Source organism: Raphanus sativus, chromosome 3 (assembly GCF_000801105.2).
Source record: "Raphanus sativus cultivar WK10039 chromosome 3, ASM80110v3, whole genome shotgun sequence".
In the NCBI taxonomy this organism is placed as follows: Eukaryota; Viridiplantae; Streptophyta; class Magnoliopsida; order Brassicales; family Brassicaceae; genus Raphanus; species Raphanus sativus.
In genome coordinates, this window is record NC_079513.1 from 23275445 (window position 1) to 23289422 (window position 13978).

General features: G+C 33.2%; 2 protein-coding genes across 2 annotated transcripts; both read left to right on the forward strand.

The window, feature by feature from the left end:
- The first annotated feature begins 4435 nt into the window (after positions 1 to 4435).
- Positions 4436 to 5527, forward strand: LOC130508983 (uncharacterized). The gene is made up of 3 exons (XM_057004489.1): positions 4436 to 4602; positions 4976 to 5081; positions 5173 to 5527. The coding sequence occupies exons 1-3, from the start codon at positions 4497 to 4499 to the stop codon at positions 5249 to 5251; spliced, it is 291 nt and encodes a 96-aa protein (XP_056860469.1). The 5' UTR covers positions 4436 to 4496; the 3' UTR covers positions 5252 to 5527.
- Positions 5528 to 6246: 719 nt separating this feature from the next.
- LOC108845535 (subtilisin-like protease SBT4.11) lies at positions 6247 to 9921 on the forward strand. Its single transcript, XM_018618731.2, is given in 11 exon segments — positions 6247 to 6351; positions 6443 to 6537; positions 6618 to 6709; positions 6989 to 7241; positions 7604 to 8087; positions 8180 to 8277; positions 8387 to 8558; positions 8560 to 8603; positions 8702 to 8813; positions 8894 to 9101; positions 9214 to 9921. Coding segments are annotated over 11 exon segments (2217 nt in total). The 5' UTR covers positions 6247 to 6249; the 3' UTR covers positions 9771 to 9921.
- Positions 9922 to 13978: the final 4057 nt, after the last annotated feature.

The window sequence follows — 13978 nt, forward strand, 5'->3', positions numbered from 1 at the left end:
TATAAGTATAATACTATACAATATTACTATATTCTATTACAATATATGAAGCTATGTGTTATTTGTTTAGAAAGTTAGATTAGGCCCAACGTAGTTATAAGAATAGTCATATCTTTATGTATGTGTCTATGACTTATCTACCTAATGTTATGTTCGTACTAATAAATTTATATGGCCAATGAAAGTATACTGATCAATTTAAAATGAATTGCATAGAGTAATTATAGAACGATTAATATTTTTAGTATTCTCTAGTATCTAATCTATTAAACTGAAGTACAAACAAGTACTTAGTCCTTAGGTTTTCTAATATTTACAAAGATTGCCACTGGAATAAAACACAGTTGTTTTACCTAATAACTAAATGTACGATTTAAATTTGAACCGCTTACCTTTTCTAAATTCGAGACAAAAACGGAGTGAACACCTAATCTTGTGTGTTTCCATAAAAAAGATATGCATTAACGATATTAACTTACGGAATTCAAATCTATTCCCAAAGGAATATTCTAATTTATATGCCCTATAATTCCCATAAATCTAGCAATAATTAAGTAGGATTAATTAAAATGGAACCTCTCCGAACGTTATGACTTAAAAATTTGTTAATTTGCTAATGGACTTCTGATTTACTTACTATACATGTTAAGTTGTTAACCATTTTTCAACCAACACGTGAAGGACCATTTTAGCTAACACAACCAATTAAAATATATTGTTTTAAATATATATATATTGAACCAAACTGATTTTTTTTAATAGTCTAATGCTTCAAGCCTTCAATTATAAAGTATCGAATAGTATAAATATATAACACTAGCTTGTTTTCAAAAATATTAAGGTGAAGTTTTCTCATATAGACATTATCTATCCAACTATACTTAAACAATAAGATTATGAAAAAATTAAGGTTAGTAGCCTCAGATAAAAATACAAACTTATTTTTGGTCAAAATTTGTCAAAAAATTCATATTATTTTGATCAAAATAACTATTTATTTTCAAAAATGTAATAATGTTTTTTTCCAAGACAATATATTATAGGCAATTCTTTCATATAGCCATTTTTAAGTTTTTGGTTTTTGTCATATAAAATAGCCCTAAAATAAATGACAAAAATAGCCATTTTTCGTTTCAAATTTTAATTTTAATTTTTAAATTTTTGATATTTGAAACACACCTCTTAACTCTAAACCATAAGTCTTAGATTAGTTAATCCAAGGGTTATAAATGCATATTTATTCTTAATAAAATCTCTTTTGGTCATTTTCCCTTTGGGAGGTTATTTTGTGACAAAAACTTAAAAATGACTATCTAAAAAATTTCTCAATATTTATATATACTATTCAGGCATACACAATATGGATCAAATAAAAGTAACTTATATAATATATCACTGATCAATTTATCAAAATGTAATACTTGAAATATAAGTTATTAAGATTTATGTTTTAAGTGTGGTATGTTCCTCATTTATTTCCAGTATAATTAAACAAAGAGACATTAAATTTGAAAAAGATAAGAAAACATTTGCTATATAAGTATATTTAGAAAAAAAATAATGCATTAGTAAAAAATAAAATATTATTTATTAAACGGATACAATATAAAAATTGTCCGTGTCAGTAAAAATCATCAAATTTATTTAGATATCATTTTTTATTACTTTAGCATCAACCAAAGATATAAACAACCAACAAAGTTTAGAAATATTTATAATCTATCTATAAGTTATAACTAAATCACATATATCTATTACAAATAAAATATCACCCGTGCGGACGCACGGGTCAGAAATCTAGTATATCTTATTTAAATCGACATGTAATAAATGAAAAATCATATATGGAATATGGACAAAAAAAGAACTGTATTTAAGGAAATACATCAATGCAAAGTTAGACTATGATACATATTATATATAAAGAATGAGACATTTAATTTAAATATATGAGGTCCACCTTTAAAAATCCATCTAAAAAAAATTGTAATGTTTATGTTTTAATAAGATAGATATTATTTCACTTGATAAAAAAATGAAATATTATTTTCACTGTAGTAATAAATATTAGTACTTTGTTTTGGTTGAATATTGTCAAGCATTACTTATTGCATTTTTTTTTTGTTCACGGCATTACTTATTGCATTTCTTCATCGTTTTCTGGTAATATATTTGATGAAATGAATTTATGAGTTTATTTGTTTGTTTTCCCCCCTCAAACTAATATCATGTAGATGTTGTCCATAAGGGGATTATAGGAAATAAACAAATAAATGAAATGCGCATAAAGGTAAACCAAACTCCACTAAATTTTCTTGTTTTTTACTGTTTTGAAGTCATCTTACACCTATAAAACTTTGGATAGCTCTATATATTCTAAAAAAGTGTTACATAAATATATCATTGTTCTTAAATTGTCCAAAACATTCTTAGATAATAATTTTCCTTTTAAAATCGGAATACTACTTATGAAAAACAAATAAGGAGATATACTAACAAGCTTTTGTTCCTTTTTGTTTAGTTCTCATTTTTCTGAACACAAACCCCATCAAAGATGGTAAGACGAGTAACTGAAGAGAAGTATTCTACATGCTATTTTTTTTTTTGAAACTGAATTCTACATGCTATTGCATCGTTACATTTTATTAGCTAAAAAAATGAAAAGAAAAGAGAGAGAGAAGGCGAGAAGATTAGGCAAAACAAAACAAATTTATAGAAAGCTTTCAGGAGGTTATTAAGTAGAGCAGCAACGTTAATCGTTGTTCCTTGCCCTGAAATTGAGAAGTTAGCAGCCGCTGCTTCTTGAGCTGCCAAAATTTCTTGCTGATGATGTGGTAAATTCATGTTAAAACGGTTTGAAATGCTTTCTCAACATTCTTAGCTTCAAGAGCAGACGTCTCCAAAAAAGAAAGACCTTCTGCCTCTGCTAGATTCTGACCGTCTACCTCAGCAACCGAGTTCAAGTGATTTAGATAGGATTTGTTACCAGCCATCATGATCACAATGTTGGAATCCGCATGGTCTCTTAGTTCGCGTAGCCACCTTAATGCATTGTCAAAAGTCTGTCTTTTGGTGATGTCATAGACAAGAAATGCACCTACTGCAGCTCTGTAATAAGCGCTTGTGATGACTCTGTACCGCTCTTGCCCTGCAGTGTCCCATATCTGAGCCTTTACAGTCTTTCCTTCAACCTGAATAACCGTAAGACAAACATAAGAAACGCACAATAGTATGAGACCATTACATGCTTCATCAATTAACTATGTATCATAACTCTTTTTAATGAAATTAATATCTAATGAGTTGACTTTTTTGAGGGATAAAGGGTTCATGATCAGTAAAAAACATTATTGGGGACAAGTTGTGGGAAGCTTTTTGTCCATTGGCTCTTTCCACAATTTATTCATACACATAAACATAAAAAAATTAAACAAAAGCATTTCTCATGACTCATGGCCAGCACATCTAAGATTCTCACTTGATATAAAACTCTCTCAGATACCATTTATACTATTCAAACCTCAAAAAAAAACCAAAAGACCTTTCACTAGTTATATGTTGTTACCCAACTCACAGCATGTTCTTAGTACTGGCTCCAAAGGATTTGTAAATGATGCAACTTCAAAAGAACGGAAAACAAAGTAAACTAGAACTCAGCCGCATCAAATGAACTTATAACACCTGATTTTCTACACCCTAATGATGAGATCATGAAGTAGATAGCAAAGCAAAAAGGCAAAGATGAAAAGGATGCAAAGACTTCACGGTTTAGGCTCGATTTAGTTGGGAAAAAAGAGACAGAGAAAACTCCACAAATCGAAGATTTTAACCTATAAACGTCCTAGAGAGCTCTCGTGAAAAATGAAAACAGAGTTTGCATGGACACATTAAAAGATCACAGACGACACAGAAACATGGTTTTGGTTAAAGTATCTCTGATACTGAATACTGATAGCATCACCTGTGAATCATCGTTGCGTTTATTCTCCCACGTTTAAAGAAGCACCACAAAAGGGGAAATAAAATTTGAATCACTCCAAGAAAAAACTTATTTTTGGTGAATCTCGACAAATATGTTTGATTCCCGACACCGGAATCACCGATCAACACGAAACTTTCCTTGAAGGAAACACTTCCGGTTATTAAATTTTCAAGTAATTGAGGAAATTCTGAGGCAAAAAGCTAGTATAATCGTCTTTAGATATTATAAATCTTTCTTTTTCTTACAATATACGACAAAAGAAATGACAACGTATTAAAAACGACAAGAGGGGGCTTAGCAGGCAGACAAAAGTAAGAGAATGTTTCAGGGGTATTATAGGAATTATATTTGTTGAAGCGAAGGAAAAAAGGCCGAATAGTATTTTATATTGGGCTTAGACACATCGAATGGGCCTGGTAGTTAGGGGATATCTCTTGGTGAGTTAACAACTCACGCGCGTTGTAGAGAACAGAGGAAGAAGCCTAAGCCGACGCGAGAGACGACGACGAAGAATATGAGGGAGACGGTGAAGTTGATAAGCATGGAGGGTTTCGAATTCATCATCGACAGGGAAGCCGCCATGGTTTCTCATACTATCCGGAGCATGCTCACTTCTCCAGGTTCCCTCCTCCTCCTCCTCTGTTTTTCTTGTATAGTTAGTGATCGCAATCCCCCGCTTTCTCTTCTTCTGATCTAACTCGATTTTGATTAGATTATTTCAGATATTGGTTATGAATCTGAATCAAATTGAGCGAAATCTTTCTCAATTCGAAAATTGAGCAAACCTAAAGTCGTAGCCTTTTACCGTTTCTTCCTGAGACTAAGAGTGTTTAGATATCGACGTGTGATTAGGGCATTGAAAAAGTATTGATCTTGCAATAGTGCGTTCAGTGTTAGAAAGAGATTGCAAGAAGCTCTGTTCTAGATGCAGAGTATATGGAGATCTGAGGAATACACTCTGTTTTTTTTTTCTTTTATATTGGTTGTGTGCAGGTGGCTTTTCGGAATCGAAAGATGGTGTCGTGACTTTCCCTGATATCAGCACCACGATTCTAGAGAAGATCTGCCAGTACTTCTATTGGTCTCTACAGTACTCCAGGTCCCTTATCTTTCTCACCTTCTCTGTTCTAACTTTATCTCTAGAATGTATAGGGAGACTGTTGTATCTCAAGTGTTGTTTGATTTTACAGAGGCAAAGAGACGGAGTTCCACATCGAGCCTGAACTGACTCTGGAGTTAATGATGGCTGCTAATTATCTTCACACTTGAAAGACTTTCAAATGATAACGCTGCTGGACATAACATGTAAATCCCTGGAGCATTTATGTGGGGTTATACTTCAAACATTTGACAAAAATTGAGTTCTTGGAGAACTATTGAATAGCTCCGAGGGAAACTCGTCTACTTTGTTTACTAGTTAATGACTATTTAATGCAAACATCAAAGTTCCTGTGTCGTTATTCGTTGCTTATGTTCAAACACCTTACAGTGCTTTGTAATAAGCAACAAACATATGTCCTAATGACGATTTGTTTTTATGCCGAATAGGTATGTGCCAAACATGCCAATTTATAGGAAGATTACAGAACACGTATCGTGCGACACAAAGGGTCTTATGCAAACAAACAAACAAGGGTCTAAATTGTATTTTGCTCTTGCTTATGGTGTCACGTGTAAAAAGCTCTGCGGTTATGTGCCTGAATCAGAGCACTTGCAGCACTATCATGTTACATTCTCAAAACCAAGATTGTCTAGGCACATTTTACAAGACTAGGATGTTGCTTTGCTTATGCCTCCAAAATGTTCCAGAACTCGTGGATACATTTTGGCTCCAAACTATCGTGGCCCTAAACTATCGGACCACTCCTTTCTCAAACCTTACTACTACCCATCAGATGCCACAAACATCAGTCTAAGTGTCACTTTTCTTTCTTTCAGATTTTTATTGGAACTCGCAACATGTTAATATCATTAGAGATTCTATCAATTTGATGAAGCTAAATGCTAAAATGATAAATTTAAACATTTTATATATTAAAAACAAATTAAAAACATTTAAACGAGGATTTTGTTTCATTTAATTCCTTGGATAATTGGACATCAATTTATCTATCTTTAGCTACCTTTGTTTTAAAAACCTTAAAATCACAAACAAGATTTTAATTAGACTATTTTCTTGAGTTGGTCCATATATGATATTTTAACTATATAAACTCCTCTGATACCCATAGAAATAATAAAGCAACTTTATCCATTACTTACTAGAGATGGAGAATCGAGGACCTTTCCTTAGCTTCCTCGCATGTCTCCTTCTCTTGTTGTTCTCATTTTCAATCTCAGCAATCACACATGATCATCAAGATATACAGGTACAAATGATCAAAATCTCTTGTAGCAATACATGTGCATCCTTTATAGATGATGATTATGTTGATAAATGATGATTATCGTTACATTAAGGAGTATATCGTTTACATGGGTTCACTTCCTTCTCGAGCGGAATACATACCAATGTCTCATCACATGAGTATTCTTCAAGAGGTCGTGGGAGAGAGGTGTGATTTTATTTATTCATTCTCTAACCATTATATTAAGATTATGAGGATTCTAACAATGGCATGTGTAATTACTCTAGTTTGATGGATGGTCGTTTGTTGAGAAGTTACAAGAGGAGTTTTAACGGGTTTGCGGCCAGACTCACTGAGTCAGAACGAGAACAAGTAGCCGGTGAGTGTTCTTCAAGACCTTAATAGTCTGTAAGGATAGAGTCATATATTAACGAGTAGCCTCCATTGTTAATACCTGATATTGTTTACATTTAATGTGGAACTTTTCTAAAGGATTCATAGCATATGTTATATGCAAAAGGAAGGCAGAAAGTTTTTGCATTTGCATCTTTCAAAACCATTTTGTTAAAAAGCCGAAACTATATTTTAAAAGTGTAGATTCTTCCTGAGTTTCTTTACCCACAAGTAAACCTTATCAAACCCTTTGTGCTATTGTTAGGTATGGAGGGAGTTGTGTCTGTGTTTCCAAACAAGAAACTAAAACTCCAAACGACTGCGTCTTGGGACTTTATGGGGATAAAGGAGGGAAAAGGGACCAAGCGGAATCCATCTGTGGAGAGTGATACAATTATCGGAGTGTTAGACGGTGGAATATGGCCGGAATCAGAAAGCTTTTCTGACAAAGGCTTTGGTCCTCCTCCAAAGAAATGGAATGGAGTTTGTGCCGGTGGCAAAAACTTCACCTGCAATAAGTAAATATATATCTTGTTCTCTATCTCTATAGATCTTGCAAGTTAATCAAAACTTCACCTTATTTGCGTTTACACACGTTTATACATGGTGGCTAGTGCATATTATATGTTTCAAGTGAGCTCATAATTTGAAACATTTTAAGCTAAATTATTTACTAAACGTATATATCAAAATTAAATGAAAGGAAAACATACACTTTCATGGTTTTATTGTGTCTAAACCAAACATAAATGCCAATATTTCAGAAGTATATTTTTTATTAAAAAAAAATATGTAACGTGAGTTAGAAGCTTTGACTTGAGTGATTGAATATGAAGTTTGCGCTTTTAGGGCAGAGACTAATATATTAGTCACTTTGCAGCAAGCTGATTGGAGCAAGACACTACTCACCCGGAGACGCTAGGGACTCTAGCGGCCACGGTACGCACACCGCATCTATCGCGGCTGGAAACGCAGTCCCGAACGCCAGCTTCTTTGGGCTCGGCTATGGAACGATGAGAGGCGCCGTTCCAGCCTCTAGAATCGCCGCTTACAGAGTCTGCGCCGGAGAATGTAGAGACGATGTACTACTGTCTGCGTTCGATGACGCTATCGCGGACGGTGTTGACATCATCACCATATCTGTAGGTAGTATTGATGTGTACCCGTTGGAAGAAGACCCGATCGCAATCGGAGCTTTTCACGCTATGTCCAGAGGGATACTCACTGTGAACGCGGCTGGGAACACTGGTCCGAATATAGCCTCTGTCACGAGCGTAGCGCCGTGGATGTTAACCGTTGCAGCCAGCACAACGAACCGTGTGTTTGTCACCAAAGTGGTTCTCGGCGATGGCAAAACACTTGTCGTACGTATCAAGTAACACATTCATCTATGTCATTATAGTATCTGTTTGTCCTTTAAATCACTAATATCATTTATGTTATGTTGTAATAACAGGGGAAATCAGTGAATGTTTTTGATCTTAAAGGAAAGAAGTTCCCTCTGGTGTACGGAAAATCTGCTGCTTTCTCTGCCTCCAAAGTCAAATGCGCCGAGTAACTTCTTCCGCAAGAAAAACCATTTGTGTATAGAGTATGACCTAGAAATAGTTTTAAATTTGTGATTGGTGATGCTGAATTTTGGTTCTTCTTCTTCTTCTTCCAGGGATTGCACGCCAGATTGTCTTGACGCATCCCGGGTGAAGGGAAAGATCTTGGTCTGCAATATATCTTTCCCCTACGTAGCCTATACCAAGGGAGCTGTTGCAGCTATTGTTAAAGATGGTTCAGACTGGGCTCAAATGGAGGGTTTACCTGTATCTGGCTTAGAACTTAGAAGAAGATGATTTTGAATCTTTCCTCTCTTACATTAACTCTTCCAAGTAATTAAATAGTCATCTTCTCTCTGTTATTTATGCGCTTTGTTGAGTTTATGCTTCTCCTTATTCTTTTTTTTTCTTGGTCTGCTATGATTCTTTAGCTCTCCAGAAGCGACTGTTCTAAAAAGTGAGACAATCTTTAATCAGACAGCTCCGAAAGTTCTTTCATTTTCTTCTCGAGGTCCAAACATCATCGTTGCTGATGTTCTGAAGGTATATATACTATATAGTTATTGGTTACGTTAGATTAATCTTTTCTATACTATCTGAGACAGTGGTGTATTAAAATGCAGCCGGATATAACAGCACCAGGACTAGAGATTGTGGCTGCAAATTCACTTAAGGCATTACCGTTTTATGACGACACCACACATGTGAAATACTCTGTTGAATCAGGAACTTCAATGTCTTGTCCACACGTTGCAGGCGTAGCCGCTTACGTCAAGACGTTTCATCCTGAATGGTCTCCTTCCATGATTAAATCTGCCATTATGACAACAGGTAATGAAAGTTAGATTTTAAGTAATCAAGAAAGTTGCTTGTGTAGCAAGAAAACCATCCGTTTTTTTGTTCATGCTCTGTTCTTATTTAGTTCTCTTAATCAATCTCGCAGCTTGGTCGATGAATGCTTCACAAGCTGATTATGCATCAACCGAGTTTGCTTATGGATCTGGCCATGTAGATCCAATAGCTGCTACTAATCCAGGACTCGTTTATGATATAACCAAAGCAGACTACATGGCGTTCCTCTGTGGCATGAACTACAATGCGACTACCGTGAGACTCATCTCCGGGGAAGCCGTCACTTGCTCTGAAAAGATCTTACCTAGAGATCTCAACTATCCATCAATGTCGGCTAAATTATCGGGATCTGATATCTCTTTCACCGTCACTTTCAATAGAACCGTCACTAACGTCGGTGGCTCCAACTCTACTTACAAATCAAAAGTTGTCTTAACTCACGGAGCCAAGCTAAACGTCGTGGTGTCGCCTCGTGTTCTATATATGAAGTCTGTGAATGAAAAGCAGTTTTTCACGGTGACTGTTTCTGGCCGGGGTCTTGACCCAAATATGCCTTCGTCTGCAAGTCTAATCTGGTCTGATGGGACTCATAGTGTAAGAAGCCCAATTGTTATTTATGCTGGTATCTTCCGATCATTATCACCGTAGCTGTTATCGTCACTACGGACATCATAGATCATTAGTATTGCTATGATTTAAGACATTGTATGTTTTAGTAATAATGTAATATTATTGCTCTGTACTCTGTTGATGTCTTACGAGTTAGGACATCGAATGAGATCATTCAACTTTTGTGTTACTCATAGGACATGTTCCTCTTATTTTCCTTTCGATGTTGGATTTGTCAAGTAAGTTGACCCGTCGCATATCACTCGTGAAGTTTGACAGAAAACCCTAAAATTTCATATCAGTTTCTTTTTCACCCTAACGCACAGACATCATAAGAATCATTTTTTTTTGAAAGAATATTAAATTAGTTCAAACAAAAAATACTGTTTACAACTAAGGTTGCTTGTTTGAAGCTCAAACAAGCAATAGATAAGCTGAAAAAATGGGCTCTGCAAGCTGAACCCAATGCTATAGTTTCCAATTACAGAGACAATCCCTAGCGACATAGCATTGACACAAACTCCATATTTTCTCTAAAATTAATAGATTTCATCTTCGTTATAATTGGCTTTGTTCTGTTAAATTATTAGTAATGCATCTAATTCACGTTCAAAATCTAGTCAATAGATCAAAGATTATCACATCACATATACATATATGATGTTTAATTCACTTTCCTTGCATTCAAGATTAGACATCTGAAACGTGAAATTTTGTGATTGGATCCACGGATGAGTCACATTCGAGAAGTTCAAATCTTTCTACTCTAATTAATACCATATAATGATATAAATAATGAAACAACTCATGATGGTTTAAAGGATGAGGATTGATGGATCATTTGTATATTATCCTCATTTATTAATTTATAGATTTATTAATTTATTGAAAAATTCTTTTTAGATTTTTTATTTTAAAATACTTTTTTCTAAATTAATAAAAATATTTGATTTTTATATCTATACATTAATTAACATTTTGAAGTTTATTATTCATTTTGTTTTGTTACATCATTTGGTGTATATAAAATATGTTTCATCGAGTTTAAATGTGGTTTTAGATATAATTTTCTTAAATCTCATCAAAATATATTAAGTGTTAAGAAAATATAAAGATATTTATTTATACATATAAAATAAACAATATAATGTTTTATTTATTTGTACCATATAAAATGTATACACAAATGAAATATTAATTTATAATTGTAACGAGACCATATATTTATATAGAATTATATTTTAAAAATATCTTATTATTTTATCTATTTGTGTTATATTTTGAACTGGTTGAACTTAATCTAAAGAAATAAATTGGAAGATTCTGTCCATTTTAATCTTTGACCAAAAATATTTTGTTTTATGAATGTTTGTTATGTATAAAATCTGATCAGCCTCAGTACAGAAAAATAGTAAGCAAAAAGAAGACCCCATCATATAATGGCTACCACCAATAAGTTTTCGGTTGCATTTGTTCTTACCATCCTCTGTGTCATATCTTTTGTCCATTGCCAGAAAACATCTGATAGAACTTCTGGTACTGACTTATTAAACTCTTTACTTTCATCCTTTCCAAACTATTAGATAACTTTATTACTTTTTTGAATGTGTATATCAGTGTAATGATTATTATTCAATAGGTTTTGGCATAGAGAGTGATTATAATTGCTACACAGTAGCTCCGTGTGAAGGCGGAGGGGAAAGAAGCTGCACAGCATTTTGTAAGAGAATGAAGCTTATACCAGGGCCAGGCCGAGGCCAGTGTAATGCTCAAAACGTATGTTGTTGTGCTATCAATTAAGTATTCTTCTCAGATGAAATAATATACAAAAGAAATTTCGACCATAACAGATTTTACCTGGTTCTTTTATATCTATACAAGAAATTTAAAGCAACCAAAAAAACTCGTGGCCAGTGCAGTCGAATTTAATCTAACATCTAAAATTTAGTGGATTCACCATGATTTTACAAAGAGTGAACCACTGAAGTTCTAACATATTCATCAATATGATCCAGACATTAAGCGTTATTCATTTTAATTATTTTTATTCATGATATTGTTCTGTTTGCGTCTCTCTTCAGAAAAAAGATTGATATCAAATCACATTATCATTTTCCACAGATGACAAGAGACGTGAAAATAATCTACACATGAAATTTAAATCATAAAAGATTTTACATGGTCACTACAAAAAATATAAGTATTAGTAACATACGAAAAACGTTACCATATAGAACCTAAGCTATGATAGACTCCCTATATAGTGTTTTTTTCATGAGCTATAATAAATAGAGATATTGTAGCGTTGATCACTAGCTATACGATAGTCATATAGCATTTGATCTGTGCTGTTATGTAATTTTCCATAGCTTTGTTTTAGTCTGGGTCTTAAATGGCATGTTACCCGAAACTTGTAAAAGATAATCTGTATAATACTAAAACTTGTAGTTTGTGTTTATCAACAATGGTCATTTCTTCCTCACTGTTTAGATTGACCATTGATAGGAAAGCACGGAGTACCTGCTGTTCTGATCTTCCTGGTCTAAGGAGCCATGAATCGTTGGAATAGAAGTCAGAGAGAGTAGAAGTTGAAGGGATTCTTCCAAATATATCATGACAACCTTCTTCCGAATATCAGGAGTCGCTAGAGTATGTTTTAACTAAGTCACAAAACAATTGTTTATTTTTGGGTTATTTTTGTGTGATCTAATGCTGTTAGTTTTTTTAACACAATGTTGTTAGTTTTTTTTTCTTTGGGTCAAAAGACAATTTTTTGGTTTAAAAACACACAATATTGTTAGTTTATGATAGTTTTTCATTGTTGGTATATGTTGGGTTTAAATTTTTTTAGTAACACAATTTTTTTTTTTTGAAATTGGTTTAGGTGTATAAATCTGATACTGTAATTTACCAAATTTACATATATTCAGGTGTACTGATTTATGAGTAAAATTAATTATTTGTATTATAAACCGTTTGTGAAAATATTCGAATCATCTCAAGAAAGCATACATAGCGAAAAAGTCATACACTGTATTAATTTTTTATAAGAAACCAATGTAATTTCCCTTTATTAAATCGATGCGAATATCTGAAATATTATGCGATAATCTCGAATGTTTTATCATCTTTCTAATAAAATACGATATATACGCGCACATCTTGGACTCTCTTTTTATGAAACAACTCACATCTTGGACTCTCTTTTTTTTTCTGATCAAAAGATTCTCTTTTTTTTTCTGATCAAAAGACTCTCTTTTATGAATAACTCACATCTTGGACTCTAAAGTCTATAACTGTAGATAAAATAATAAGCTTTATTCGATCAAAGATAGAAACCCTTTTACTACCGTGACAAACTCGAAGAAAAAGTATCTTGAATATAAGATCTCAAGAGACTGTAGATTTCCAGTCTACAGTCTATTATTTTCTATCACAGAAACGTTTATTAATAATCCTGATTTGGGATAAAAGACAACTTGATAACCAGAGATGAATAAGGCTAAGCAAAAATTAGGTCACCAAATTTTTTAGACATTATACGGCTCGAATTCGCTTACATGTGAATTCATTTTTTATGATTTGGCTCCAAATCCAATTAACAGTTTCAGCTAATTAATTATCAAATACCTACCTTATCTTATATATAGATCATTAGATTATCAGTTAAATACTATCAGTGCCCAAAAATCTCATAAAACTCAAACGAAGATGCTAGGAAGGTATAAAAAGAGTATTTGACAAATTCTTGTTCTCGAATAAAATGAAATAAACATGTTTAACAATTGGCGGCGTATAATATACACAATAAAGTTGTCAAACAAATCTTCATATTAGAGTTAAGAGAATATTTTCCAATCTATTCATTTAGATATCATTCCTTTTATTACCAAACAAAAGATACGTCTCCTTCTTCTTCTTCAACCTTTTTTGTTCAAATCTTCTTCAACCTATTGACAAATAGTACTATATTTAACGCTTAATGAATATCTCAATCAAGCATCAAACTTTAGTATCTTTCATCGATCCAATATCTAACTCGAATATTTATTATACAAATAGATTATAATGAAGATGTGATAAAGCTTTATGCTCTAGACAAGGAAGACAATCACTCAACGGCATTGACTTCTGCAAATCAAAGGTCTACACCATCATACCTCTCAATTTGGTTTGACAAGGTCCAGGGATAATTCTCTCAAAATGGCTCAACACTGGTCCCTATAATTGACAACCGTTCTTAGTCT